The 23,664-nt window shown below is 42.2% G+C and overlaps 1 protein-coding gene across 1 annotated transcript in view; it reads right to left on the bottom strand.

Annotated features, from left to right (window-relative positions):
* MYO5B (myosin VB) overlaps nt 1-23,664 on the bottom strand; it is a 1,014,515-nt gene that overhangs the window by 501,864 nt on the left and 488,987 nt on the right. The window contains exon 5 of the mRNA XM_078674793.1: nt 19,111-19,267. Coding sequence (XP_078530919.1) covers nt 19,111-19,267 — 157 coding nt within the window. The remainder of the gene's footprint in view (nt 1-19,110; nt 19,268-23,664) is intronic.

A 23,664-nucleotide genomic window follows, 5' to 3' on the forward strand; every position in this document is an offset into this window, starting at 1 on the left:
ATTTCCCATAAATCCGGACTGAGGGAGGAGATGGATTATGAAAGACTATACGGAAGTTCACGGAAAGGATGAGTAGAATGTAAGGGCTTAGCCACCATGATCTGCTAGTGGTCTGAAGTCATCTAAGATAAAAATCCTGACTGGCTGTGTATTATTGGACTCCTGGAAGGTTGATAATTGGGAGTTTTTTCTCAAAATGTTTATAGACAGACGAAGGAAAGTGATGGGCCTGAATTTACTTGGAATAGATTAGTAAGCAGAACTTTTTTGTTAGTTTCAGGATAGTCAGCAGAAGTTTTATTTTTAGTGACAGAACAGCTATATCATGTTTCTAGTCAGGTGGGACTGAATGATCTGAGATGGATCTGTTGCAGATTTCATGCAGCACTCGGGCAATTACATTGAGACCAGGAGACATGGAGGAATCGAGCTAGACAAGAATCCATACAACAGCCTAATATGATGGAAACCATCAATTGTTTGTTTTACCAAATGCTAAAGAGATAAAGCCATAAGGCGAGGAAGCCTCACACTAGATGGGGCTAGAATTCTGATTAACCTCCAATGAGGGGGTGGAGAGAAGGAAGAGTGATTCAAATGTTATCAATTTTGTCTGAAAAAGAAAGACGATGTAAGGCACAAAGTTACAGAGGTCGTGCCAGTGGCCGGCTCGTACTAGAAACCTTGCAAGCTGTTAAGTAGTGTTTTCTCCCTGTGAGATACTTTGAACCTCATTCTTTTTTTATTGTTAGAGATGTATATCTATGAATGGACTTACAGCCAGAATTCACAGAAAGTTCCTCTGCAAACTTCCAGGAAGCAGTCACGCTCATTTGATAATTCCAAGGGGATCGCCTCTCCAAGTTGTTTGTGCACCTAGTTTAAATGAAGTGAGCAAACATCTCCATTCATAATGGAAAATGTCCCTTTCAAAATATGCTTGCTCGCAAATTATTATATTGAAAATTAGACACTACCAAACTTCTGCATTATGAGTGGGGCTCTACTGCAGTCGATAGCTGACCAGTAGATTCAACGCACACCAGCGGATGAGACTTCCGCTGGTTCTTAAGGCCGCTGCTCAGCTCCTACTGAAGGTTCCCAAAGGGGCTCATATTTATCATCATCTTATGGAGCTTCATTGGTTGCTGATTCATGAGAGGATAAGGTTTCAAGGCCTTCTTCTGGCCCACAGAGCTTTCTACTAGACTGGCCCTGTGTATCTGCCCAAGAGATTTACTTCATATCATCCGGTGAGAACTCTTCGCTCCTTTGGCCACAGTTACGCGAATTAAAAGGAAAAGATGGGAAGGCACTTCTTTTTCCTACCTCGCTTCCATGGCCTGGAGTAGCCTCCCCTTGTATCTAGGAGCTATGAAAGATGAGCACTGTTTCAAGCGACACCCGAAAGCACGGCTATTTCTCTCTGCTTTTCAGTAGGCTGGTCTTTGTTCTGATGGGCCATGTAGTCTGCTTAGCAGCAGGACACTCCCTGAGTAACTGCTCGCTTTATAAATAATTCTTATTATTATCATTAAAGCTAGATCCTCCGATAAGCCTTGCAACATATGTATCTCAATGCCTTATTCCCATAACAGCAATTTGTGAAACTGCAGCATTATATTCAAGGATTGGAGGGTTAAATTAGCTCACAGAATGTGCCAGCGCTTGGTACCATGTTTCTGGAGGCGAAAGGTTTATGGGATTCTTCACTGTCTTCTGCAAAAGGCTAAACACGTACATAAAATTGATTCACATGTATGCTGCAATCAGCTCTAAAAAAATACAAAACGAGTCCCTCAGTGGCTTTACCTTATATATTTAATTATTGTGAACTCAAATACATGACAGTTTCCACTCTTTTGAGAATAGGTGCCTAATTGTTCAGTTACGCACACCAGGATAGAGGTTGTAGTTAGTGCTTAGTTTGTAAAATAATAAGTGATGGTACCCAAAGTTTGCTCAGAAACCTGTGGCCCCCAATGTTGAATTTCGGCATTCTGTATATCAAGGCGCACAGTGTTGCTTCTGCTTCATGCCCCTTTCTTCTACCATTAGACACTCCCTGCTCCTTAACCTCACTCCTCTGGGTTCTTTTTCATCCCCAAGCAATTCCGGTGTCGCTGCTAAACCCTCTTTATCATCCACCATATTTCCTCTCTCTTGCTCTGGGTCAAAGTGTGATGAGGAAAAATAAGTGCCGGTCCCCAAAAAATGAGTGCCGGTGGGACCCATCTGCAACCACCATTTCAAATTAAGCACTAGTTGTAGTCTGAAGAGTCAGATGATGGCACAATTCAGAAGCCTTCCGAAGCACACCCCCTTGGGACTACATCTGTGTCAAGTTTCCTGTAGCTTCATCAGGAGAACCTCTTTCTATGGAGCTCTTGATCCTAGTTCACCCAGAGGTAAGCCCCATCCAGCCTAAACCAAAACACAAGTCAATTTACAGCTGCTGTGCAACCTGGACTGAGTTGTAGGGCTCCAATTCTGGATTAACCACCTATTCACTAATCACCCAGTGCTGTAAACATTGGGATTTTATTGCCCTTTGAAGCAACAGAAATTATTATTGAGTAAGAACCTGGTTCCAAAAATTCACAGGAGGAGAAATAACAGAAGAGACCAACAGAACCCTCAGAACTCAGCAGCGATTGCGATTAACACTGAATTTACAATGTCACATCAGTTCCTTTTGATGCGGAACTAGACCGGTGTCTCTATCTAAGTTTTGGAGGCTTTAGTAAGTGGTTGAATTTGCAGTTTTCTGACTTTCCTGCTCTGCTCGGTGTGGTAAGACAGAGGAACTCAGGTGTTGAGGAAAAGCTACTGCAGAGTTTTGACTACTTAAAAGCCTTGGGGTATGAGGCAGCTGCTCTGCAAACTAAGAGCAAGGAATTGAAAATAAATCCTGGTGGTGTACGGTTGAGCTTTTGAGGGTGCCCAGTGATCCCTACAGGTAGACATTAAGCTACGTCTCGTGCGAAGGCCTTAGTTAGCCATCAGTGCCAGAGGATAGCATCTTAAGAATATCAGTCCAGAGATTCAAATGAAAATTCTTAAAGTTAGGAAATCACATTTTTTTTCATTGCTGAAACACAGTACGGAAAATATAAATTTGCACAAATGTCACATTTTCACTCCACAGACAAGCTGAGCAGTACAAATGCTACCGGCTCATACAGCAGTGCTACTGGTCTTGTTACAGAGACCTTGCAGTTTCCACCAGCAGACGGGTTACAACAGTCTCACAAGCTATAGTTTCTAACGGCAGTAGTGATTGTCCCTTAAATTGTTTCTTTAAATCTATATCTGAAAATGCAATAATTTGATCCCACACATAAACTGGCCAGTTTACTAAAATACACATATGTTGGTATTAAATACAATTACATTTTGCATAAGCAAATATTGCTATTTAAATGAAAAATAATTGCCCTGATATGCCAATTGTTAATTTTGGGCAAAAAGCAATTTGGCCTTGACACAGAGGTGTCACATGTGCTACTTTTGCATGATTCCTGCCTTGCATGCATGTCTACCACCATCTCTTACCAGGGATGCCCATTATGTGCCATGAATTGCCAACATTATGCCATAGCCAGTATTATATATGAGGTGGGCATCATTCTGCCTTTTGGCAAAAATCACCCCTATTTTCCCAAGAGCAGGAGGTGGGCTTCAACTAGCCATAGATGCCCACAACTAAACAAGAACTGCTATCATTAAACTAGGGCCAGCATTGTAACAGGGGAGGGTACCATCATGCCAGAGATGCAGACAGTATGCCAAGATCCACCATCGCTCCATCGTACCATTATGCCAGTTGTAGTGGTCCATGATAAAGATAGTCTTGTTGCTGTCGCAGAAGATGCTACCATTCTATAGACAGAAGATAACTGAGTGAGGCATGGGCTTCTGTTGAATTTGAGGGTTGGTCGTGTGTCTCGACTAGGTGAAAAGATAATATTTTTGCTAGAGTGTATGTGATTAAATATGGTGGTGTCAATGCCAAACAATCTGTATTCCTCATTAGTCTTCTTTCTGAATTTCTAAACTAATAACTGCCATGGTTATTTCCAAACAGCCCTTCAGAAGTGACCACCTATGCTTGGGTTAAAATCATATAAGCTTTAGTAGCACTTTCAAGAAATCTTCCCTCTCGAATGATTGCAGAGTCCTACTATGTAAACTAATCTAAGTTTACTATAGAGGAAGGGTTTCCCAGATATTATGAAAATACACTTTTAAAGTTTAGAAACCTGAGGTCGAGTTTTTACTATCTCGGTTTGTAGGCTTAAGATTATAAAATGTGGGTATTTTCTGTTTTACAGCCTTTCTGCTCTCTAGCAGGTTCTGATTGGATGGGAAAAATGAAGTAACTGAAAGACAGATGTGAACAGAGGTGCCTTACACAATCAAAAAATAATCGAATGATGTGTTAAATTGAAAACTATAAAATTCAAGGCTTTCCTCTGGGAAAGGGTGATGTAAAGTGTAACATCTGACCACACTTTTTCAGAATGTTTTTGAGAGCAAAACTCCCAAACAGCAAAGAGAAAGGCTGGTCTCACCCTGCAAACAGGAGTTTTTGGAATAGTTTATGACTATCACTTCACAGTTGCTTGTGAAACCAATAGAGGTTCGCCAACGTAAAGTGCATCATTAGACCTCATATAATTTACTAAGGAGCACTTTGACATTCAGAAGTGCTTATCGTGGTTCTCCTGACCACATACCCTTGACATCCTTTTCCTTGAGATCCAGAATCACAACAGCCTGGCGAGCACACTCCCAACACCCTGAGCAAAAGGTTTTACTCAAAGTCCTTTACCCTTCTTCAGCCCAGTCAAATGCTGATACGTGTCGGTGACAACCACAGCCCTGCCACCATGGGCCTTACTCTTGCTTCATCTTGGGACAAGGAAGACATGTCAATATTTATGTGGCCAAAACTTGCTGTTGAATGCTCCAAATCCTTGGGATTGACCCTAGTCAACAATTTTAATCTACATGCCCCATTAACACCGTAGCCAGGAGAGCATAGAAGAATTTTCTGTGGAATAAAATAATTTATGAAAGTACAACTCCAAATATGCGGTTCAATCACTAGTCTGATGGAGGCTTAATTAGAACCACACCTTTTTACTAGCTTTCTCAGAATCCACCTTGCCCCACTACAGGCAGGCCTTCATTTTGTGATTGAGTACCTCACTCTCAAACAGCTTCCTATCAAAATAGTTTATTTAGTTTCATGATGACGTGTTGGGGATAACTGGGACAATCAGAGCGCTACCCCATCCCACTGAAATTTGACATTGGGTCCTGCATATTATGGAAGCTGGTGATGGTTTTTGGAGCCGGGCGTCTGCAACAGAGCGCCACTAGACAGCAGGAACTAAATTTAAATTAAAATTTGTAGATTTATATAGCACAGTTTATCACCTGTGAGGGTATCCAGGTGCTGTCCATGAGCACAGGGAGATTAAGTGATTTGCCCAGAATCACAGGATGTTGAGCTGATGCTGAGATTCGAACCCGGATCTCCAGCTCCTGACCGCTGCATCACATCTTCTCCCTAGAGGCAATGCAACGTTCCCCCACAGAGACGGCTCCCTTGTGATGAGTGCCGGGTATGTGCAACATATGGGGAGAAGCAGTACTGCTGTGCTTAAACTTTCAAGTAAATAGCATGAATCCTGTGAGAAAATAGACCGCTTTTCACAGCATTTACCATGGTGCATGGTAGAGGGACAGGACAGGCGTGCCCACATGGAGCATAAAATACTCCACACTGGGGTTACAAGCTACCAAGCTTATGACTGGCTACCTCAGGAGAATCTCACTAATTTAGGATTGTTAATACTGCTCAATTTGAAACCAATCTTCATACAATCAAGAACCAATAAACAGTTTATTCTGGGAGGGCGTGCAAAATATGGCATCCTAAGGCTACTAATATATGGAATAATGGCTCACACGACTTTTCAAAAAAGATATGAACTGCATGCTTCCTCAAAGTCAAAGGAACATTTCCAAACACACAGTTGTGTTGATAATCTATAGTCGGGTTGAAATGTTTATCCAAGCCCTGTTGAGCTTATCTATGCAAGACCCTAACACCAAGTGTTATATTTTTTTACTCAGTTAGTTCTAGTTTGCACTCGATATTCTGCAAATAAAGGAATACATAAATGCACTCGATATTACTGCAAATAAAGGAATACATAAATGCAATTATTGATATTCTCAGTGGCCTGAATGTACATTTTAATGTGTCCGCAAAGTGTAAAACATACTGTTCATGCAGAACCCACTACAGCAGGACATTTTTCAATTCATTCAATTCATCATTCGGTAAGCGTTCGTGGGACCTCAAAATTCACTGTCACGAGCTAGAATTGATTTAAGTGCTTTACATCCGATTATGCGTTAAATGTGTAGATGGTTTTTAAATAAGATTAAATTATTTGTTTGAAGTTTTTAATGAGATTCACAGTCATGCATCCAGAGTTTGCATTTTTCTAATTATGCTCCTTTATGATTTGCCATTAGATCCAGTTTGTAACTTTGTGCACCATAATTCAAACCCAAGATTAAAGATCACAGCTCTGCATGAAAATCGATAGCTGTTGTGAGGTCATTTAAATGATCCACAGCAGTTTAAAACACCAAGCCTACTTTATCAAACAAGAGCTATCCCAGCAAATCTTGAGTCGTGCTAACTTCATATGGGAAGTCCTACTTTAAAAATAAATTCTCCTCACAGTCCCTTCATGGGACCATTTGTCCCCATGTTGAGGTCTTTTTCACAGTCCATCGCTACAGAAAGAGCAGCACTTTAACCCAAAGTCTTACCTTGCCAGAGAGATGAATTACCATTAAATCATTTTTACTGGCCACGGCATGCCAATGTCCACACCTTACAGATTGCAGAGAGAAGAATGGAACAAAAGAGTTGACATTTTTCCATGCCTATGGTTAGTCCAAGAATGGTGGCTCTCAAGAAACAACCCTCACCACTGCTCAGGGTTGTGTTTTTTGACCCTGAAAATCCAGAAAGCTTGCTGAGGTATCTGAAGATTTGACTCGCGTCTCCACAGGCATCTGAAGATCTGACCCAAGTCCTCTTTACGAAAGTGCGCACCATTTGTCTCCTACCGAGTAGGCTGAATGATAATAAGGACAATGAAGACTGGCCTACATGGCAAGAAAAAGTTTCCCTCATGGCCCACATACTTTATACATTACGACATAGTTCATATCATTATTCTGTGTCCTTCAAGATATGCCAATAACACTTTCCCTGTTTGTATTTTCCAGACTTTATTTCTTTTTTTTGGGATATATATATCAAAAACTTTTTTTTTTTTGCATTTCCTTCTTTCAAATTCATTATATTTTTCTTGAAAATACAAACAGAGAAAGTGTTATTGGCATATCTTGAAGGACACAGAATAATGATATGAACTATGTCGTAATGTATAAAGTATGTGGGCCATGAGGGAAACTTTTTCTTGTTGTGTTTATACTTTTCTCTCTTTTCCCTGGCTTCAAGTAATTTAAGAGGGGGTCCCCTTGTCTATGTTATGACAGGACTACATGGTACATATTAGCTTTGTTTCTTTTTAAAGAAAGTTGAGAGGAACATTTTGAGGGATTTCTTCATCAAATCCTTGAGATCCACAACTGCAGGACTGTTTGAGATGCATAGCTCGTCATGTGTGAATCTCCCCCAAGCATCGGGTGGTTTCATAATATACATTAAATGGCATACTGCTCTTTTATAATGTCAGCATAGTTCTCTGCAGCCAAATATGATAACTGACTGGAAATAGGAATCACTCTTTCATTCTGAGTTCTTTCTATCCTTCCATCTACCACCTATTTTAAGTAAAAGCATAGATAGAAGACGATCGGTGTTCCGCGGCTGGGGCCGGTATTAGGCAATAGTGAACGTTGAGACAGAGACTGGATGCATTCTCAGCTGCTGACAATACTAGACCTTCTGTAAGAAGGAGAGGAGTTGTGGTCCTCTTGTTGAGGAAAACTGTATTATATTCATAACAGCTACCACTCTCCAAAGAAGACAAATACTTAAAAAGAATGTGCTGCAGAAACATAGGATGTGGTTTGGAATTTGCGGGAGAGAGTAAAGGCAGCCAGGGAGGCAGAGGAATTCATGCCCACCACCCCGCTTTAACCCTGTACGTCAAAGTGGGAATTCACCATCAACTCTGAGGTGAACTCTATGAAATTTGCATTAACCGCCTTCACAACAATTTATACAAAGATATTGAAGAGTTTAGTGTGGGTCGGTCAGTGGCGACGGATGCTTACAAAATCTTTTGAAAGTTTTACATTTGTGAAAAATAAACTGTGTAGGAGTTTATTTTATTTTTTTAATGTAAAGCTGAGAGCAATCACACCATTGGAATTTTCTCCTATGGTGCAGGGTCATTTGTTTATTTTTAATGTCCCTCACCTTGATTGCTTACCTTAAATGGCAATGGATGGTTAGATCCTTTACCTCCAACAGCCTGTACTCCATCTGGCCATCGGAAGAGTATGTCAGTGACGTAGCAGGAGTAGGCTCTTTCATACACATACTGTTGGTCCTCCCAGCCATTAATTATATGAGTGATCAGGCCCCCTCTGCCAAACTCCTAAGTTGACCTTCAGCCCCCTTATATCACCTCGTTGGAGTTGGGTTACCTAATTGAGTTATAAATGGGACCAGGAATATGGCTCAATTAACAATGAAGAATACTTGTAAGAATTCCAGTCAGTCAGTCACAGGCCGGGAGAGTATGCCTTAATCTGCTGTGAAACTGGTTGAATCCAATGGCTCATTTCGGGATTTCTTATTTCTGATCTGTTTAAATTTTCCCATTCTTAGAGATAAATGCTACACAGTGAAAAACTCTTAACACAGAGATTGAATAGATGATATCCTTCTGAGATACTTCCAGTACTCTTTTTTGATATGCTTCCCTGCATACTACTCAGTGAAGAAGGGAGTGCACACTGTATATCTACCCCATGACATGAGATGAGCACAACAGGATACCGAACACACATTATACGGTGGCCCTGGAGGAGGGGACACAACAAAGGAAGTAGAAGGGCTGATGGCAGAACCACTTCTGCTAACAAATGCAACATTCGTGCAAAGCACAGGCCCTCAAAGATGCTGTCAGTCTCTGTCAGTGGAGGAAATATACACAGGGAAAGGGGAAAGGAGCAATATGATTTTATGGAGGAAGGAAAGTGCTACAGCGAGGAATGTTCAGAATTGACCTAAAATAGGAGGATTAAGCAGGAGGATACAGGACAGTGTATTCCTACTGCATAAAACTAATAAACGGGTCATGTTCATAATCTGGCACCTGTCTTCAGATGTACAAGGAGTTCATATAGGGGGGATGCCAATGTGATTCTAAATGTCCTTGTGCGATCACCTAGCAGGAACAGTACATAGTTTGTCGCTATGCTGAGCATAGTGAACTGCCTGCTACAGCTGCTCATGCGCAAGATTAATAACAAAAAGCATGACCTCAACACCTGTAGTGGAAGCTGCTTGAAGCCCTGCATTCAGGGGCGGCTCCTTCACTAAGGTGGAGGAGCGTCGACCCACTGCTCTGAGCAGAAATAAGAAAAATAAAATGATACTAAGTTTATTATCATTTTATTTTTCGGTGCTACAGGGCTGGGTTAGGGTGGGCGTGCTGGGGTCGGAGCCTGGGAGAAGCGGTGAGTGCACACTCTCAAAGTGCGCATGACTGCTTGGTCGGTCATCTTGGCCCAGCTAAAGCGTCATGCACACTAAGCATGTTCCTCACCAGGCTGCATTACACAGCCTGGTGGGGAACATGCCCAGGCTACCAGTCCTAATCTGAGCGCGGAACCACAGCGCTCAGACCAATCACTTCCCCGCCCCGCCAACGCCATTCCCTACCAGCTGCCACTGCCTGCATTTTCTCAAAAGAACAGAGGGCCAGATGTACTAAAGTTTCATTGCTCGCAACCTTTCCAATTCGCAGTTTATGGATTCACTAAAATGTTTAGTCCTACGGATCATATCCATTTTAGAAGTCAGTTAAGTATTACCAAGTCCTGAAATCGGTGTAGAAAGGCATTGCGAATCTTATTTTGAAATGAGCATGGTGTGGGAGTCTATCTTCCAAATTACAATTACCCATCTATGCGTATGAATGTTTTCCGACAGTAATATGGGTCCCCATCCCAAATCAAGTAAGGATGGTAACTGCTTCGCAAAAGGGAGGGGGGCACCTTTTGGGCACCTTCCCCTTTGTAAATCTGGGTAAAAGTTTCAGGGGGAGTACTCAATGAAACTTTTCAGAAATAGGACACTTTTATTTAAAAGGCTGGTTTAAAAAAGCAGTTTCTCTGTGATTGTGATCAATCAAACTGAGTCAAAATGTGCTAAGTACGTAATGAATATTAATTAGGTACGTTGGACTGTGACCCGCTATGATTCCTTATTTCATTACCCGACCTATTAGTACATAGGTTGGTTCACAAAATAAACGTCGGGCTGCCAAAATTAGGATTGCAAATTATGACTGATTTTTGCAACTGGACAGTTCATAAATTGGACTCTGGGACGGGTATAACTAACAAGCCGTAGAGCACAATAGCCCTATTCAGAGATGTTAACTGGAATAATGTAACAATGAAATGAATTTGTACTTGTAAAGCGCACTTATACCCCAACAGGGGTTTACTGGCGCTGTACACATACCGCTGTGGAACCCTTCCTGGCTTTTCCCTGTGAAATGTCCACTCCTGGGCACCCCCAAGGTGAAGCCAGGCATCCAAGCGCTGCTGGGGCCGTTGTGGAGATTAAGCAAGCTATTGCCCAGAGTTGCAGAGTGGGACCCATGATTAGAATAGGCACCGAGGCGAGAATTATCAGGTCTGAGGAAATTGAGCCAGAGACCCGCCGAGGCGGGAATTGAACCCTGGTCCCTGGCCAGACCTCCGCATCAAGGTATGCCGCTCTAACCATTGAGCCACACTACAATGTGGGACCAAATTATGCAGAAGGGTTGACTGAACTATGCAGTATAAAAAGTCAAATTATGCAATATTGTATGGGATCATAGGCAAATCATGTGCCACATTCTATTTTTAAATATATATTTTTAAATAGATTGCATTACATGTTAAAATACTTTATTCTTCTAAGGAAATATTTTCCAGTATTTTTAAAATAAAGTGGTTGATTCACAAACATTTTCAGCGCATTCATCTTATACAATTCAAAAATTGTTGTTATTCACTAGGAATTAATGTTTTTTGCTGGATGAAAACACAGGAACACTGCTTATTTAATACAATCCTCTCTATTCCCAGAGTAAAAGAGACTGGGTGAAAAGGGTACAATGTTGGACTCAGCAGAACACGAATATGGTCACAATACAAGTGTCACTCTTGCACTAATGTTTGAAAAGCTGAGTCATACATCTCAGTCATACTTTTAACATCAGTGCACATTGCAGGGTATCTGGAGCATGAAACAGCTTTTCAAAATAATTCTTTACCCTACAATTACAGTAAGTGACTCACTAATGAGTCACTTTAGGATTCCATACACCAGAACATTAAACTCACAGGTCCTTGAAGTAACTACTGCTGTGAGGACTCTGTGAACACATTTACGACAAAGAATGAATCATTCCTAATATATAGGAAAAATATTTAAATTGGTAGAATTCTAATTTTCTGATGTAGAAAAAAATATCCACTCTTTCAATCCATCAATTGGACTATTAACCCATTCCGGGCAAGATTATCTCCCCTCTTGAGCCTAAATTCTGCAATCAGCAAGTGAAAGGTGATTGTTTGTAGAGTTCCAGTAGCTGCACTGAATTTTGGAAGTAATATACTTCCTGGCTGATCTTTCTGAACCAGCCACCTATTTCTGGGGAAATGTGCATATTATTCAGCATATGGTGGACTTTATGAAAATATGATAAGAATTATAATGCGTAAAATACATTTGGTCTCGGATGCATAATCTAAGTAACATTTACAGTTTGTTGGATATGATGAAGGGTTGTGCTTTAGAAATGTAGATTTGATCCCCGTCCACCAACCCATCAGATTTTCACATAAGATTACAACTGAGTTTTCAGACTCCCTATGACTTTATTTTAAATCATAACAGAACAGAGACCGCCCTGTTTGGCTGATAAATGCTGATATACTGTACTGCTGAGCAGGATCAGATATATGAAGTATGCTTTTAGCGCCTGTCAAACCCTAATAAAACATCATAATACGCTGCATTAAATTGATTGAAATGGTACACAGTAATGAGCAATGTTCTAGTCAGTCAACGTCTTGAAAAGATGCCTGTGGGGAAAAGGCATTTCTCCCACGCACCGGGGAGTGACAATTGTCACGTAGGAGTCTGGCACTCCACCTAAGTGAACAAGATTATTTGACTCCACACAAGAACACAAAAGCAGTCAGCCCCCACACTGATGACAACCTTAGGTGAACTCCTTGTGCTACAAGAGGAAAGAAATGCAAATGTACATGGCCCACTCAAGGTTGGTTGCACTGTGTTAAGTCTTTACCACTTTTAAGACCATGTTGTAAGTCAAAGGCTGAGGCTGGTTCACTGCAGCTCACATTTAAAGAAGAAACAAGGCTGTCTTATATATACAAACCTGCACTAGTAGGGTTGTGTGGGTAGTCTCTAGGCTTCACAGGTTTGGCACTTAAAGGCCAGGTTTGGGACTTCAAAGTCAGAGTCCCACCAGACAGAGTATCGCTCACTTACTCTGTAGCGCTTCATCTAAAAACGATGCCGTTGTGACTGGTGCCTCCACAACCATTCGTTGCTATGTATCAGTTCCATAAAAAGCAACATTTACCAGAGCATGGCCTGCTGGCACCATGCATGCTGTTTTTTCTCATATGCATCTTATTTTATTATTGTCCACCGTATGGTACAAGGTTCTCTTAGACATCACAAGGTACCAGAAACTAGAGTTATGCACTCCTTTCCACATGCTTTGTCCATTTTTTTTGGGGGGGGGGGGAATTCTAAAAATCAAATAATATTTTTTACATTATGGTGTACTGCCGCTTTTGTGCCACTAGGATGACAGGTGTTATACGTGGTATGGAGGAAGACTCTGGAATTCTAGTAATTACAATACAAATACAATATGTAACCCACACTAATAGTAATACCATAACACTCAGAGGTTGGGCAGTAGTTCATACAAGCAGCAAAAATATCACATACACTGTTTGACCCTCTTATATTCACTTAAGACAAAACTGCTAAGGGTTATGTTCATCACCTAGTACTGTAACAGTCCACAGCAGATAAACCACCCATCAACAACTGAAGAGGTATTGAATAACTGAAGAAACCTGCCCATGCCGCTGGCCAACGAAGGACTTTAATTTAGTTCACCACTGCAGGTCCAGACTAAGTAATAGTAAGTAATACGACCACTTCTCAACATCTCAGAATGACCATCAGAAATGGATGATAGTAACAAAGCCCACCCCAGCAGATCTCTCAACCATCTCCACCTTTAACCTATGCCTGCTCAGGACAATTAACTTCAAACAAGATTGCTATGAATGGATAACTCTGTGCAGTAACCAGCAAAGTGGACTATGAACATAAGACATACCATAAAGAGGCCTGAAGAGCTGCTTAAGCTGCCAACCTATGAAAACCATAACTGCCAACAGTCTCATATGCTTTTTCATCCTTCACACTTCTAAAAGCTGCATCCCATTACACAATAATCGCAACTCGTGGTCCTCATGCACGACACAGAAACACTTCCCACAGAGGATCAAAATAACTTACAACCAGACACCCTACACAGTGTAGCATGCTATCCATGTAGGCAAACCCTCCAGCGCCCCACATAGGGGTAGTAAGAGCTATATAAATTGTAATTGTATTTTTATAGCGCTTACAACCCTTAGTGAGGCGTCAATAATACAAGGCAACAGAATAAATGATGTATCACACTTGAAGGGCTTATATTCAAAGAACACACTGGGAAGATTTTCCTTTGGGTGGAAACAGGGCACACTATAATTTTGTAAGAAGGGTACTGCTGCCTTCTTGGTATTATCGAATATACATCTATCAATGAAATATACATCCTGAAATTGTTCTTTGCCTTAACAACTTAATTAACAGCCGTTCACATAAAGGTTTGCAAGCAAATTTTCAGATAGTCTAACTAGGTCTTCGCACTTTATGGCCATAGCAGTAATCGTTAAAATACTTGTACCACTGTTTGCCATAAAAGTGTATTTATTTAAGATGTTGTAACAGACTATTATTAATAAACTGGAAAAGTGATATAAGATGTTGAGCCACTCTGTGGGATGAAAATGATTCCTTCAGTGTAATTCTTTAGTTCCATGATTGAAGCGAGCGGGGAAGAGCTAGTGAAGCCCGGGTGGTTTCAACTAATCTGAACGATAGAAACATATTGTATCTGTTTTCAGAGTGTGCAGTGACTTCAGATTGGTCAGGTAAACTCTTTTCATGGATAGGATGTGATGCTTTTGCACTTGCTCGTTGGCTGTGAGATCCCGGGTACCAAAGACAATGACTCTCTGCTTCATGCATGCCCTGTAGATTAGGAGGAATTTATCATGGACAGTCGACTATTGAGCAATTCTGATCTACAGCACATTATGGTTTGCTATAGGCAGCATTTCTCTGTAATTAATTCTTCCTGAAGATAACTGAGCAGCTATTTTCCATTTTCTGTTCTCATCAGACCAGCAAGAGAAGAAGAGTCGTGTCTGGCCTGCGGGTCTATCCCTAAATTCGCTGCATCCAGTTCAACCATGGCCTCAGAGAGGTAAAATGAGCTGTGTGCCAAGAAGGTTGGGTTATTCTCATGTCCACGGCTACCGATTCTTGCTGGACCCCGAGGAAAAGTGGGAGCTGTGTGACTGGTCTGTGAGGTTATTCCACATTTTCACAGCTCCCTGTTTCTGGTGGGTGCTGGGGAGGAGTAGGAGGTGTGGGGCTAGTCTGTGTGTTGATTTCCTTTTCCCTGAGTTTTTCTGTCGCCTGCCCCCTTTTGCAAATGCTTCATTCCAAGCTACGGTAAAGGGGACGAAAGGAAAGCTCAGAAAGCTTTCCGGGGACCATCTGCAGTCTGCTCCCTTCTCCACTTTTATCTCTCAATTGGCACCCACCATGCTGGCTGGCTGCCTGTTGTGCTCTATAATGAAATGTAGTAGGCAGCAGACTTGGGGCCTGATTACAAGTTTGGCAGTCTTCCCGTGGGCTGCCACGCCAGCGCCCAGCAGAAAGTAGCCAAACCCTTAGGCAGACCGCTCACCGGATTACGGGTTTAATCCTGGTGGGCGGTCGGTGCTGCAGAGGTGTTGCAGCGGTACATATCTAAGGCAGATAGGTGTGCCATAGACATGCACAGCCGTGAGACCGCCACAGGTCGTTCCTGCACAATATGGGATGCACAATGTCATACATTCCATAGCATTCAGAACTGGGGGTGCACATGTACAGGGTGTGCCCCCCTGCATGCACCCACTAGCCCAGGAGTGGCAGGGGGCCATGTTAGGGTCCCCTTAGTTTCCTCACTGTAACCCTTTTCATGGTGGGCTCACCAACATAAAAACAAGGACGGTGAGGAAACTTGTAATATGCTCGGCAGCACTACAGCGGCACCGACAGCATATTATGTCCTCTGACCGCTGCACCACCGACGCGGGATTACAGATCCCTGGCGGTAGTAGCAGTCCAACTGCTAAAGTCGTAATATGGCAGGTGGACCACTGGCTGTCCACGGACGGCTGTCACGACTACGGCGGTCCAATGGACTATCATAGTCGTAATCAGCACCTCAGACTTGACTCAAAGTTAAGGCAGAAACAGGCACTTGGAGACCCATTTCACTGTATTTGCTGGAGGCAGTTATTCTGGTCTCACTGGGGTACTGTGATACTGGGAAAGGAATGTGTGCCTGGTAGTGGCCTTACGACACACGCATGTAAATGTTCAACTAACAGGGAAAATATGAAGGACTAGCGTGGCACAATAACCAACTATGGCACTGCAATACTGGCATGGAAATATGTACCCTGCAAGGACATTAAGATACCAGAATGGTCAAAAGAAGAGGGGCAATTGTGGAGAACTTGACATTGCTTACATTTCTGCATCAAATATACTACACTCGGGGAAAACTACATAACTACGGACTACAGATGCGGCGCTTCTAATGCTGACTTTCTGATCGTGTCATGGTCATGCCCCCAGCTTCAGTTATACTGGCAGGAAGTTACTAGTGCACTTACGATTATGTTGTCTGAACAGATACCAAACGACCGCTAGTCTGCCTGTTGGGAATTTACAAGCTTCGGGTGGCTAGGAGACCAAAGCTTTTGGCTGTGGCATTATTACCAGCTAAACGTCGTATTGCATTGCGATGGGGTAGCAAGCGCCCCCCACGATTCAAAGACTGGGTCACTGATATGACATATTGCAAAGAGACATTGGAGATATATGCAGAAGAAATACCACAGGCCTCTAGACCTAGGGATTTGTGGGAACCTTTTGTGCAGTACCTTAGGTCCACACAAGAAGAGGATTGAAATTATGCCGCAATACACCAATAGTGCCTGATCAGTGAGATTCCCCGATGGACAGGGCCCATACCACAGAGAGGATGCACTGCCCTAATTTGAACGTGGCTCACCTTAGACTAGGTGCACCGAGCGCGGACATTGAGCGCTGAAACCTGGAAGAGTTACTGGACAGGGAATTAAAATATAAAGACCAAGTAAATAAGGTCACCTCATCCTCCTTCCATGCTTTCAAAGTGATTAAGAAGATTGGAAAAATTCTTACCCTTTCATCTCCTAAAAACAGCAGTCATTGTTTTTGTGCTAGCAAGACTTGACACTGTAATAGTCTACCTAGACCTGCCGAAGGGTTCGTTAAAACAATAAAAAATTCTCCTGAATTCTGCTGCTCGATTCCTATTGAAAATTGCTAAATTTCAATCAGCAAAAACAGCCATCAGCACACTTCACTGGCTCTCAGTCAGGGAGCGCATTATTTTCAAGGCCCTGTTTTTTGGCCGATAAGACCCTTCATGGACAGGGCCCATCCCACTTCAAGAAGAACTTTAGGTGGTCCACCCCCGGTAGGGCCCTGCGCGCCAGCTCTGCGAGGCACTTGGTGGTGCCAGCTTTCAAACGTTCCTCCTGGGGCGGCGGAAGCTTTTCCAGGCCCATGGCTCTACATTGGAACCATCTTCCCAATGAATTGAAAGTAGCAACATCACTCTCTGTCTTTGATAATGTGGCTTTTCATCCAGTAAATAAAATAAATATTAACGCCACCGTCCACTTGTTTCGCATAGTGCCAAGACGCCTCTGGGTAATCGTTGCACTCATTATGACCACTCGTTCATGTATTCATTCATCGTGAATATGCCTTATTACAATGAATACACTGCCCTCTACACAGATGAAAACTGGCCCATGCACTGGGGGCACTAAATTAGTGAAAGGTGGACTATTCTTTCAAGCAACCGAGCTGGCTTCCACTTGGCTGAAGACGACTGAAATGCCAGAAACCGGTCGTAGGAAGCTTGTTTCCAGTCCAGGGAAGGCATGGCTTGGCAGTTCGGGCTGGACTGTTCCCATGAGGCACAAGGTCAGACTGATTTGCATATGGCCATGTCTGAACTGGGGTGGCAGAGTGGGCTAAAGAACTGTGATGGATTAAACCCAGATCTTTTGACTGGGTGTGAGTGTTTGATTGGTTCAGATGCTCCGTCCATCACCACCCCGTTTTGTACCGCTTGGCTTCCACTGTGCAGGCAGCAACACAGCTTCCACTTGAAAGGGATGCAGAGGGTCCCCTGCAGCCAGGTGCAGTGAGTGACTGCACCAGGGATCTCTTGGGGGGCAAAGTACTAACTTTTCCTACTTCCAAGTGGCGCCCTCACGGGTTGCACTGACTGTGCATCACCTTTATGTGGCACACAGTCAGTATGCCCCCCGATGGCTCCTTTGCCTATGTGCCCATGTCTAACACAGCCACGCCTGCCGTACATGTATGGCGCCGTCATCTGTAATTCAGAAGAGAGTGCGCAAGCGCCTACAGCCACTTCTGTAATACGAAAGCGTGCCAGTGGTACAAAACACAGGTGCACACACAGTTGCTCCCTGGGGGCACTTTTAAAATGGTCCTAAGTGCTTTGGCACCTTATTTTGCAAAGTGATCTAAGGGCCATATGTATCAAGCAAATTCGAATTCGCAAACGCCGAAATTTGCAGAATTTCGGCGTTTGCGAATTTGCCAAATGGTACGTATAAAGGAAAATCTGGTGCAAAACAAGGAATTGCAAAATTTGTGATTCCTTATTTTGGATTTGCATTTAAGGAATCGCAAATTTTGCGATTCCTTAAATGCAATGTATGAAGCAAAAAAAAATGCAAATTGTCCTTAAGGAATCAATCGCAAATTACCACCAACGTCATGTTGGTGGTAATTTGCGAATTCCTAGAAAATTGCACATTTTAGCATTTTTCAAAGTGCCATGTGACGCACATACATGCCCTTAGTGCATGTACCTGCGCCACATGTGCACCCATGCCTATTTCAGGGGTGCAACAGGGTGTCCTTTTGACACCCCTGCACCCTTGAAATTATTCTCAATTTGCGATTCTCAAATTGCGAATCGCAAATTGAGAATAACTTCCCATTCATTCCTATGGGCCTCCTGGCCCATAGAAATGAATTGGAAAGTATTCCTTAATTGCTAATCGCAATTAAGGAATACTAAGATTTCGCAAAAAAATTGTGAATTTGTACATACATCCCAATTTGTGATTCTGAAATAGCGATTTCTAAAAAAATCGCTATTTCAGAATCGCAAATCTGGTTGATGATACATATGGCCCTAATTGAGGTGCTAATATGCATGCAAATTAAGAAATCTGGCATTTAATGTCTGCCCTGGTGATGCTTCGCAACATCAACTGGCCAGGCGACCAGTGCTTCATTCAGTTTCTAAGTAGCCCACCCCCTATCGCCCTTACCTCCATGATGGGGCTGGATGCCAGGACTTTTTCTTCAACATTCGTCTCATTGGCAGAGCCTCCAACGGTGGCAAAATACCGCATGGCATATTTGGCAGAGACGGTTTTGCCGGCACCAGATTCGCCGCTGACTATGATGGACTGGTTCTTCTCGTCCCTGCAGGAAGTAGAAAGAGAGGCGGTCAGTCTGCTACTCCCAAACTCCAGCCCTTGAGCTCACATCCATTCACTTCACTCTCCATTCCTCGTATCCTGTCCTAAATTCCCCAAACCCCCCCAAAAAAGATTACAGCTCACAGTTGTCACAACCATTGCTATGAAGATAGTTCGTTTCTGCTCCTGACTTTGAGAAGAAGTGAGGAACAGTTTCATCTATCCTGTCATTGAAAAATATTGCTGCAATTTACACGTTATACTGCTGTATTAAAACGTTGTAATATATTGAAAAGGCTGCCTCGGTGGTAACTTGGAAACATAAAGAGGAGGGAGAGGTTTTTATAAATGGCTGCAGTGCTCGCTCCTTTTACCGCCTACTTCGCCTACATCTGCTGTGCTGGTGATCTGGAACCCAATAAAACATCTGATGTGCTTGCAGATTACAAATGCTGGAGTTAATAGGAGGGATGTGCCCGTTGAGGCAGCCCGCGGGCATCCATCGCGGAGGGCATCAATGGTGCCTGGTCACCTAGGGGTAGGACAACTGGATGGCCCTGTCATGGTGGGGTCTGCTGGCTCAATGAAGAGCATAGCGCCTGTTTTTATGCACCCGCAGTGCATAGAGTCAATACGAGTCAGAGTCAAGAAACTTTATTCGGTTGTTCTTATTGACAACCATAAAAGCATTTACATTATACAATTATTAACACGATTATTCATTAAAAGAAGAAATCAAATAAAAATAGAGTCATAAACAAGACAGATCTACATTAAGCATTCAGAATGTTTAAAAAAATCCTTAAAAGAAACAGGAAATAGCAATTCATGTATCAATACTTTTATCCTTCCATACTGTTTCTGAATTTCATTGCCAGTTTAAAAAAACTACATATATACAAGGTGTATTCACTTCTTAGCAGCTGAAGGAAGTGTAGAGCAGGACGAAATTGTAGAAAATTCAGCTTTTTCAAGCAGGGTTTTAAATATAACTTCCTCGGTATAACATAATAGGGACAATAAAAACAAAAAGTGTGCCAGGTCTTGCGGAGACTTATCGTCGCAGCCGCAAGCCGGCAACACTTGCCCACGATGAGATCCCCTAGGAACAGCCAACAGTAAATGAAACAGGTTAAACCTGAACCTTGTCAATAGAAAACGGTCATAACTAGATATTTGCCATGTTAGGTACGGTTCCAAAAGCAATGTACTTTTTATTAGTACGTGATTTCGTACACTATCTTTTTTTAATTCACATGACTCCCTATCCTGGTATCTAGAATCAATAAAAGCCTTCTTGACCGCAATAACATCCGATTTAGTAATGGATTCAGGAAATAAGAAAAGTTCAGGACGACCTAAATCAGTAAAGCACTTATACAAGTACTTTAACCAGGGAACCTTCATCCTGTTATCCCATGTAAGTGCTTCTCTTAATATAAGCTGGGTGAGTGGTATGTTGTCATTTAGCCAACAATTCATCCAACATAATAGGGGATTTACTGCAATTTTGTCACATATGAAGGGGACCCCCAATTCCTCATGCACAGAGAAATTTGCCGTACCCCTGGGAACCCTTAATAATTGTTTTAGAAAGTTATTTTCAACTATCTCTAGGGCTTCCAGAGGAGCATATCCCCATATTTCACTACCGTAGCATGCTATAGTAACACTTTTGGCCTGGTAAAGTTGGAGTAATGCAGCAACTGGACTGTTTCCCATTTTCCTGGAAAAGTCCATTATAGCCGCATTTGCCCTGATAACCTCTCCCTTCTTTTTTTGAATCACGGGTCCCCAATTTAATTGAGTGTCAAAAAGGACCCCAAGGTAAGAGAATGTGTTTGTTGCAGGGATTTGTACTCCATTTACATTTAAGCGATTTGTTTTTTTATTTCCTTGGCCAACCTTCATTATGTAGGATTTAGAATTATTAATACTTAAATCTCTGTGTTTCATAAAAGAAAAAAAGGAGTCTAATAAAATTTGAAGTCCATTGGCGGTCCTAGATAAAAGGACTGCGTCATCCGCATATAGCAGAACCGGCAGTCCCTTTCGGCCAATGTACGGGTAGTCTGTATTAGTACTTAAAAGGTGCTCTTCCAAATCATTTATGTAGAGGTTAAAAAGGAACGGGGCCAGAATGCATCCTTGTCGAACACCCCGATACACTCCAAAGTCTTTTGTCACATTTAGATCTTGTGTGTATTTGACATTCGCTTTAGTGTCAGAATGCATATCTTCTAGCAAATTAACTAAGTTCTGGTCCACACCCATTTTTGCCATGGCGCCCCAGAGCTTCCCGCGACTCACACAATCGAAAGCCGAGGAAAGATCCATGAACGCCATGTGGATCGTTCCTTGCCGGGCCTTAGTATACTTCCCAATGATAAGGTATATATTTAAACATTGAGAGATCGTAGAATGCCCAGGCCTAAATCCGTATTGGATTGAGGATATTATTTTGTTTTCCTCCGACCACCTGACCAATCTATTCAAAATTACTCCTCCCACGACTTTAACCACGGAGTTTATTAGTGATATTGGTCTATAGCAGAGAGGACTGTTACGGTCTCCTTTCTTGAATACGGGCACAATAGTAGATACCCCCCATGATTTTGGGCATCCACATGACACAGCCGCATTAAGTACTGCTGTAAGGACCGGTGCCCAAAGTACTATACGAGATTTAAAAAGGTCAGGAGGAAGACCATCAGGTCCTGGGGCCTTGTTGTTTGCTAGCCCTTAAATTCCCTTTATTACCTCATCAATTGAGAAGAGCAATACATTTTCACTACTTTCATTTAATCTGTATTCTGCCTGTGACTCATTATTTTTAAAAATAGAGCTGAAGTGGTTAATCCATTCTTCCTCTGGGATGTTAGTGCCCACATTGGAAATGCTAGTATGGTCAAATATAGGCTTATTAATAATCTCCCAGAACTTCGAGCTGTTTTTCAAAGTCTCAGGGTCTAGCAAAGACTCCCATAGACTTTTTTTTACCGCTCGCTTGCGATTGGCACATGACTTCTTGTACCTAACCCGCAAGTCCCTGACAAGCATTAGGTCTCTAGGTTTTATTTTTAGGGCTTTTTTAAGTTCACGACTGGCCTTCGAACAATCACTGTCAAACCATTTTGGACTACTGTTTGGGTTGACTTTCCCTTTGGTAGGTACCGTTAGAATTGACTCCACTTTTTTGGCAATCTCCTTGAAAGATGCGAAGATTTGTAAAGGCGCTGATACAGGAGATGTACATACTGACAGTTCATAGTTACACACATTATTAATAGAGGAGTAAAACTGTTCACAATCCACCATTGACCATTTTAAGCGTCGGTTACCGTTAATACATTTTATAAGACCTCGATCCTCATGGGGATTGCGTTTTTCAAATGTATTCTCACCCATTTTAATGCATATAGGGTTATGGTCGCTATAAATGCTCAATTGAATCGAGACATCCTCAACAATATTAACAAAGTCTGCCGATAGTAAAATATGGTCTATGTATGTCCCTGTCGCGTGACCTTTAAATGTGGGGGTTGGGAAAACAGTTAGTTCCGATACTATTGACATTGCTATAAAGAAATTATTTTCATTCAACAATTCATTTAGTTCTGTTCCCCTCCGTGAGTGATCAAAATGAATTCCTTCCGTACTATTACAACCCATTTGACCAACTATTGTCATGCTAGTGTTCCCACATAAATGTGTGTTAAAATCACCTACTATTATCTTTTGGCGAGGCAAAGAACCGACATTTGCCCTTAGGAATTCACGCAAAGACTCAATATTACAATCTCCGGACTGATTCACTGCGTTGTAAAAGTTGATCAGTACAAGTTTTGTTTTACCCCTCTTGAACTCTAAAACCTGAATATTACTGTTACCAGAATGGTGTTCAACTTTATGGCATACAAGTGTCAAGCTAACAAAAATTGCCAAACCCCCTTTTGCTCTTCCGCTAGCTGATGGAAATGCAGGAATAATAAAACTCTGGTAGCCTTCAATATGTACATTTTTTCCTGCTACCCAAGTTTCTTGGAGACATATTATCGGATATTCTTTGACAAAAGACAACCATCCTTTATCACTCAATTTGTCATGGAGTCCTGCTATGTTCCACGATAATAACCTCTCCTTGCATTTTTGCAGTTCACATTGTGTTGTGTCAGCTTTCTCATATACATCTAAACTAGTGGGTATTGGACCTGTACTGCAACATACCCGTTCTATCACAGAATTGGCCGTAGTATGTACTGGGAAGGGGACTGAATTTATATCATTATGTGGTCTAGTTATATCAGTTAACTGATTCGCAACTCCCAACATCGCAACATTACTACCTTGCAAATCTAGGATTTGATTGTCATTTCCTAAACCTACGTCTTCTGACAGGCG

This window comes from Lissotriton helveticus, chromosome 2_1 (genome assembly GCF_964261635.1).
Source record: "Lissotriton helveticus chromosome 2_1, aLisHel1.1, whole genome shotgun sequence".
Taxonomy (NCBI): domain Eukaryota; kingdom Metazoa; phylum Chordata; class Amphibia; order Caudata; family Salamandridae; genus Lissotriton; species Lissotriton helveticus.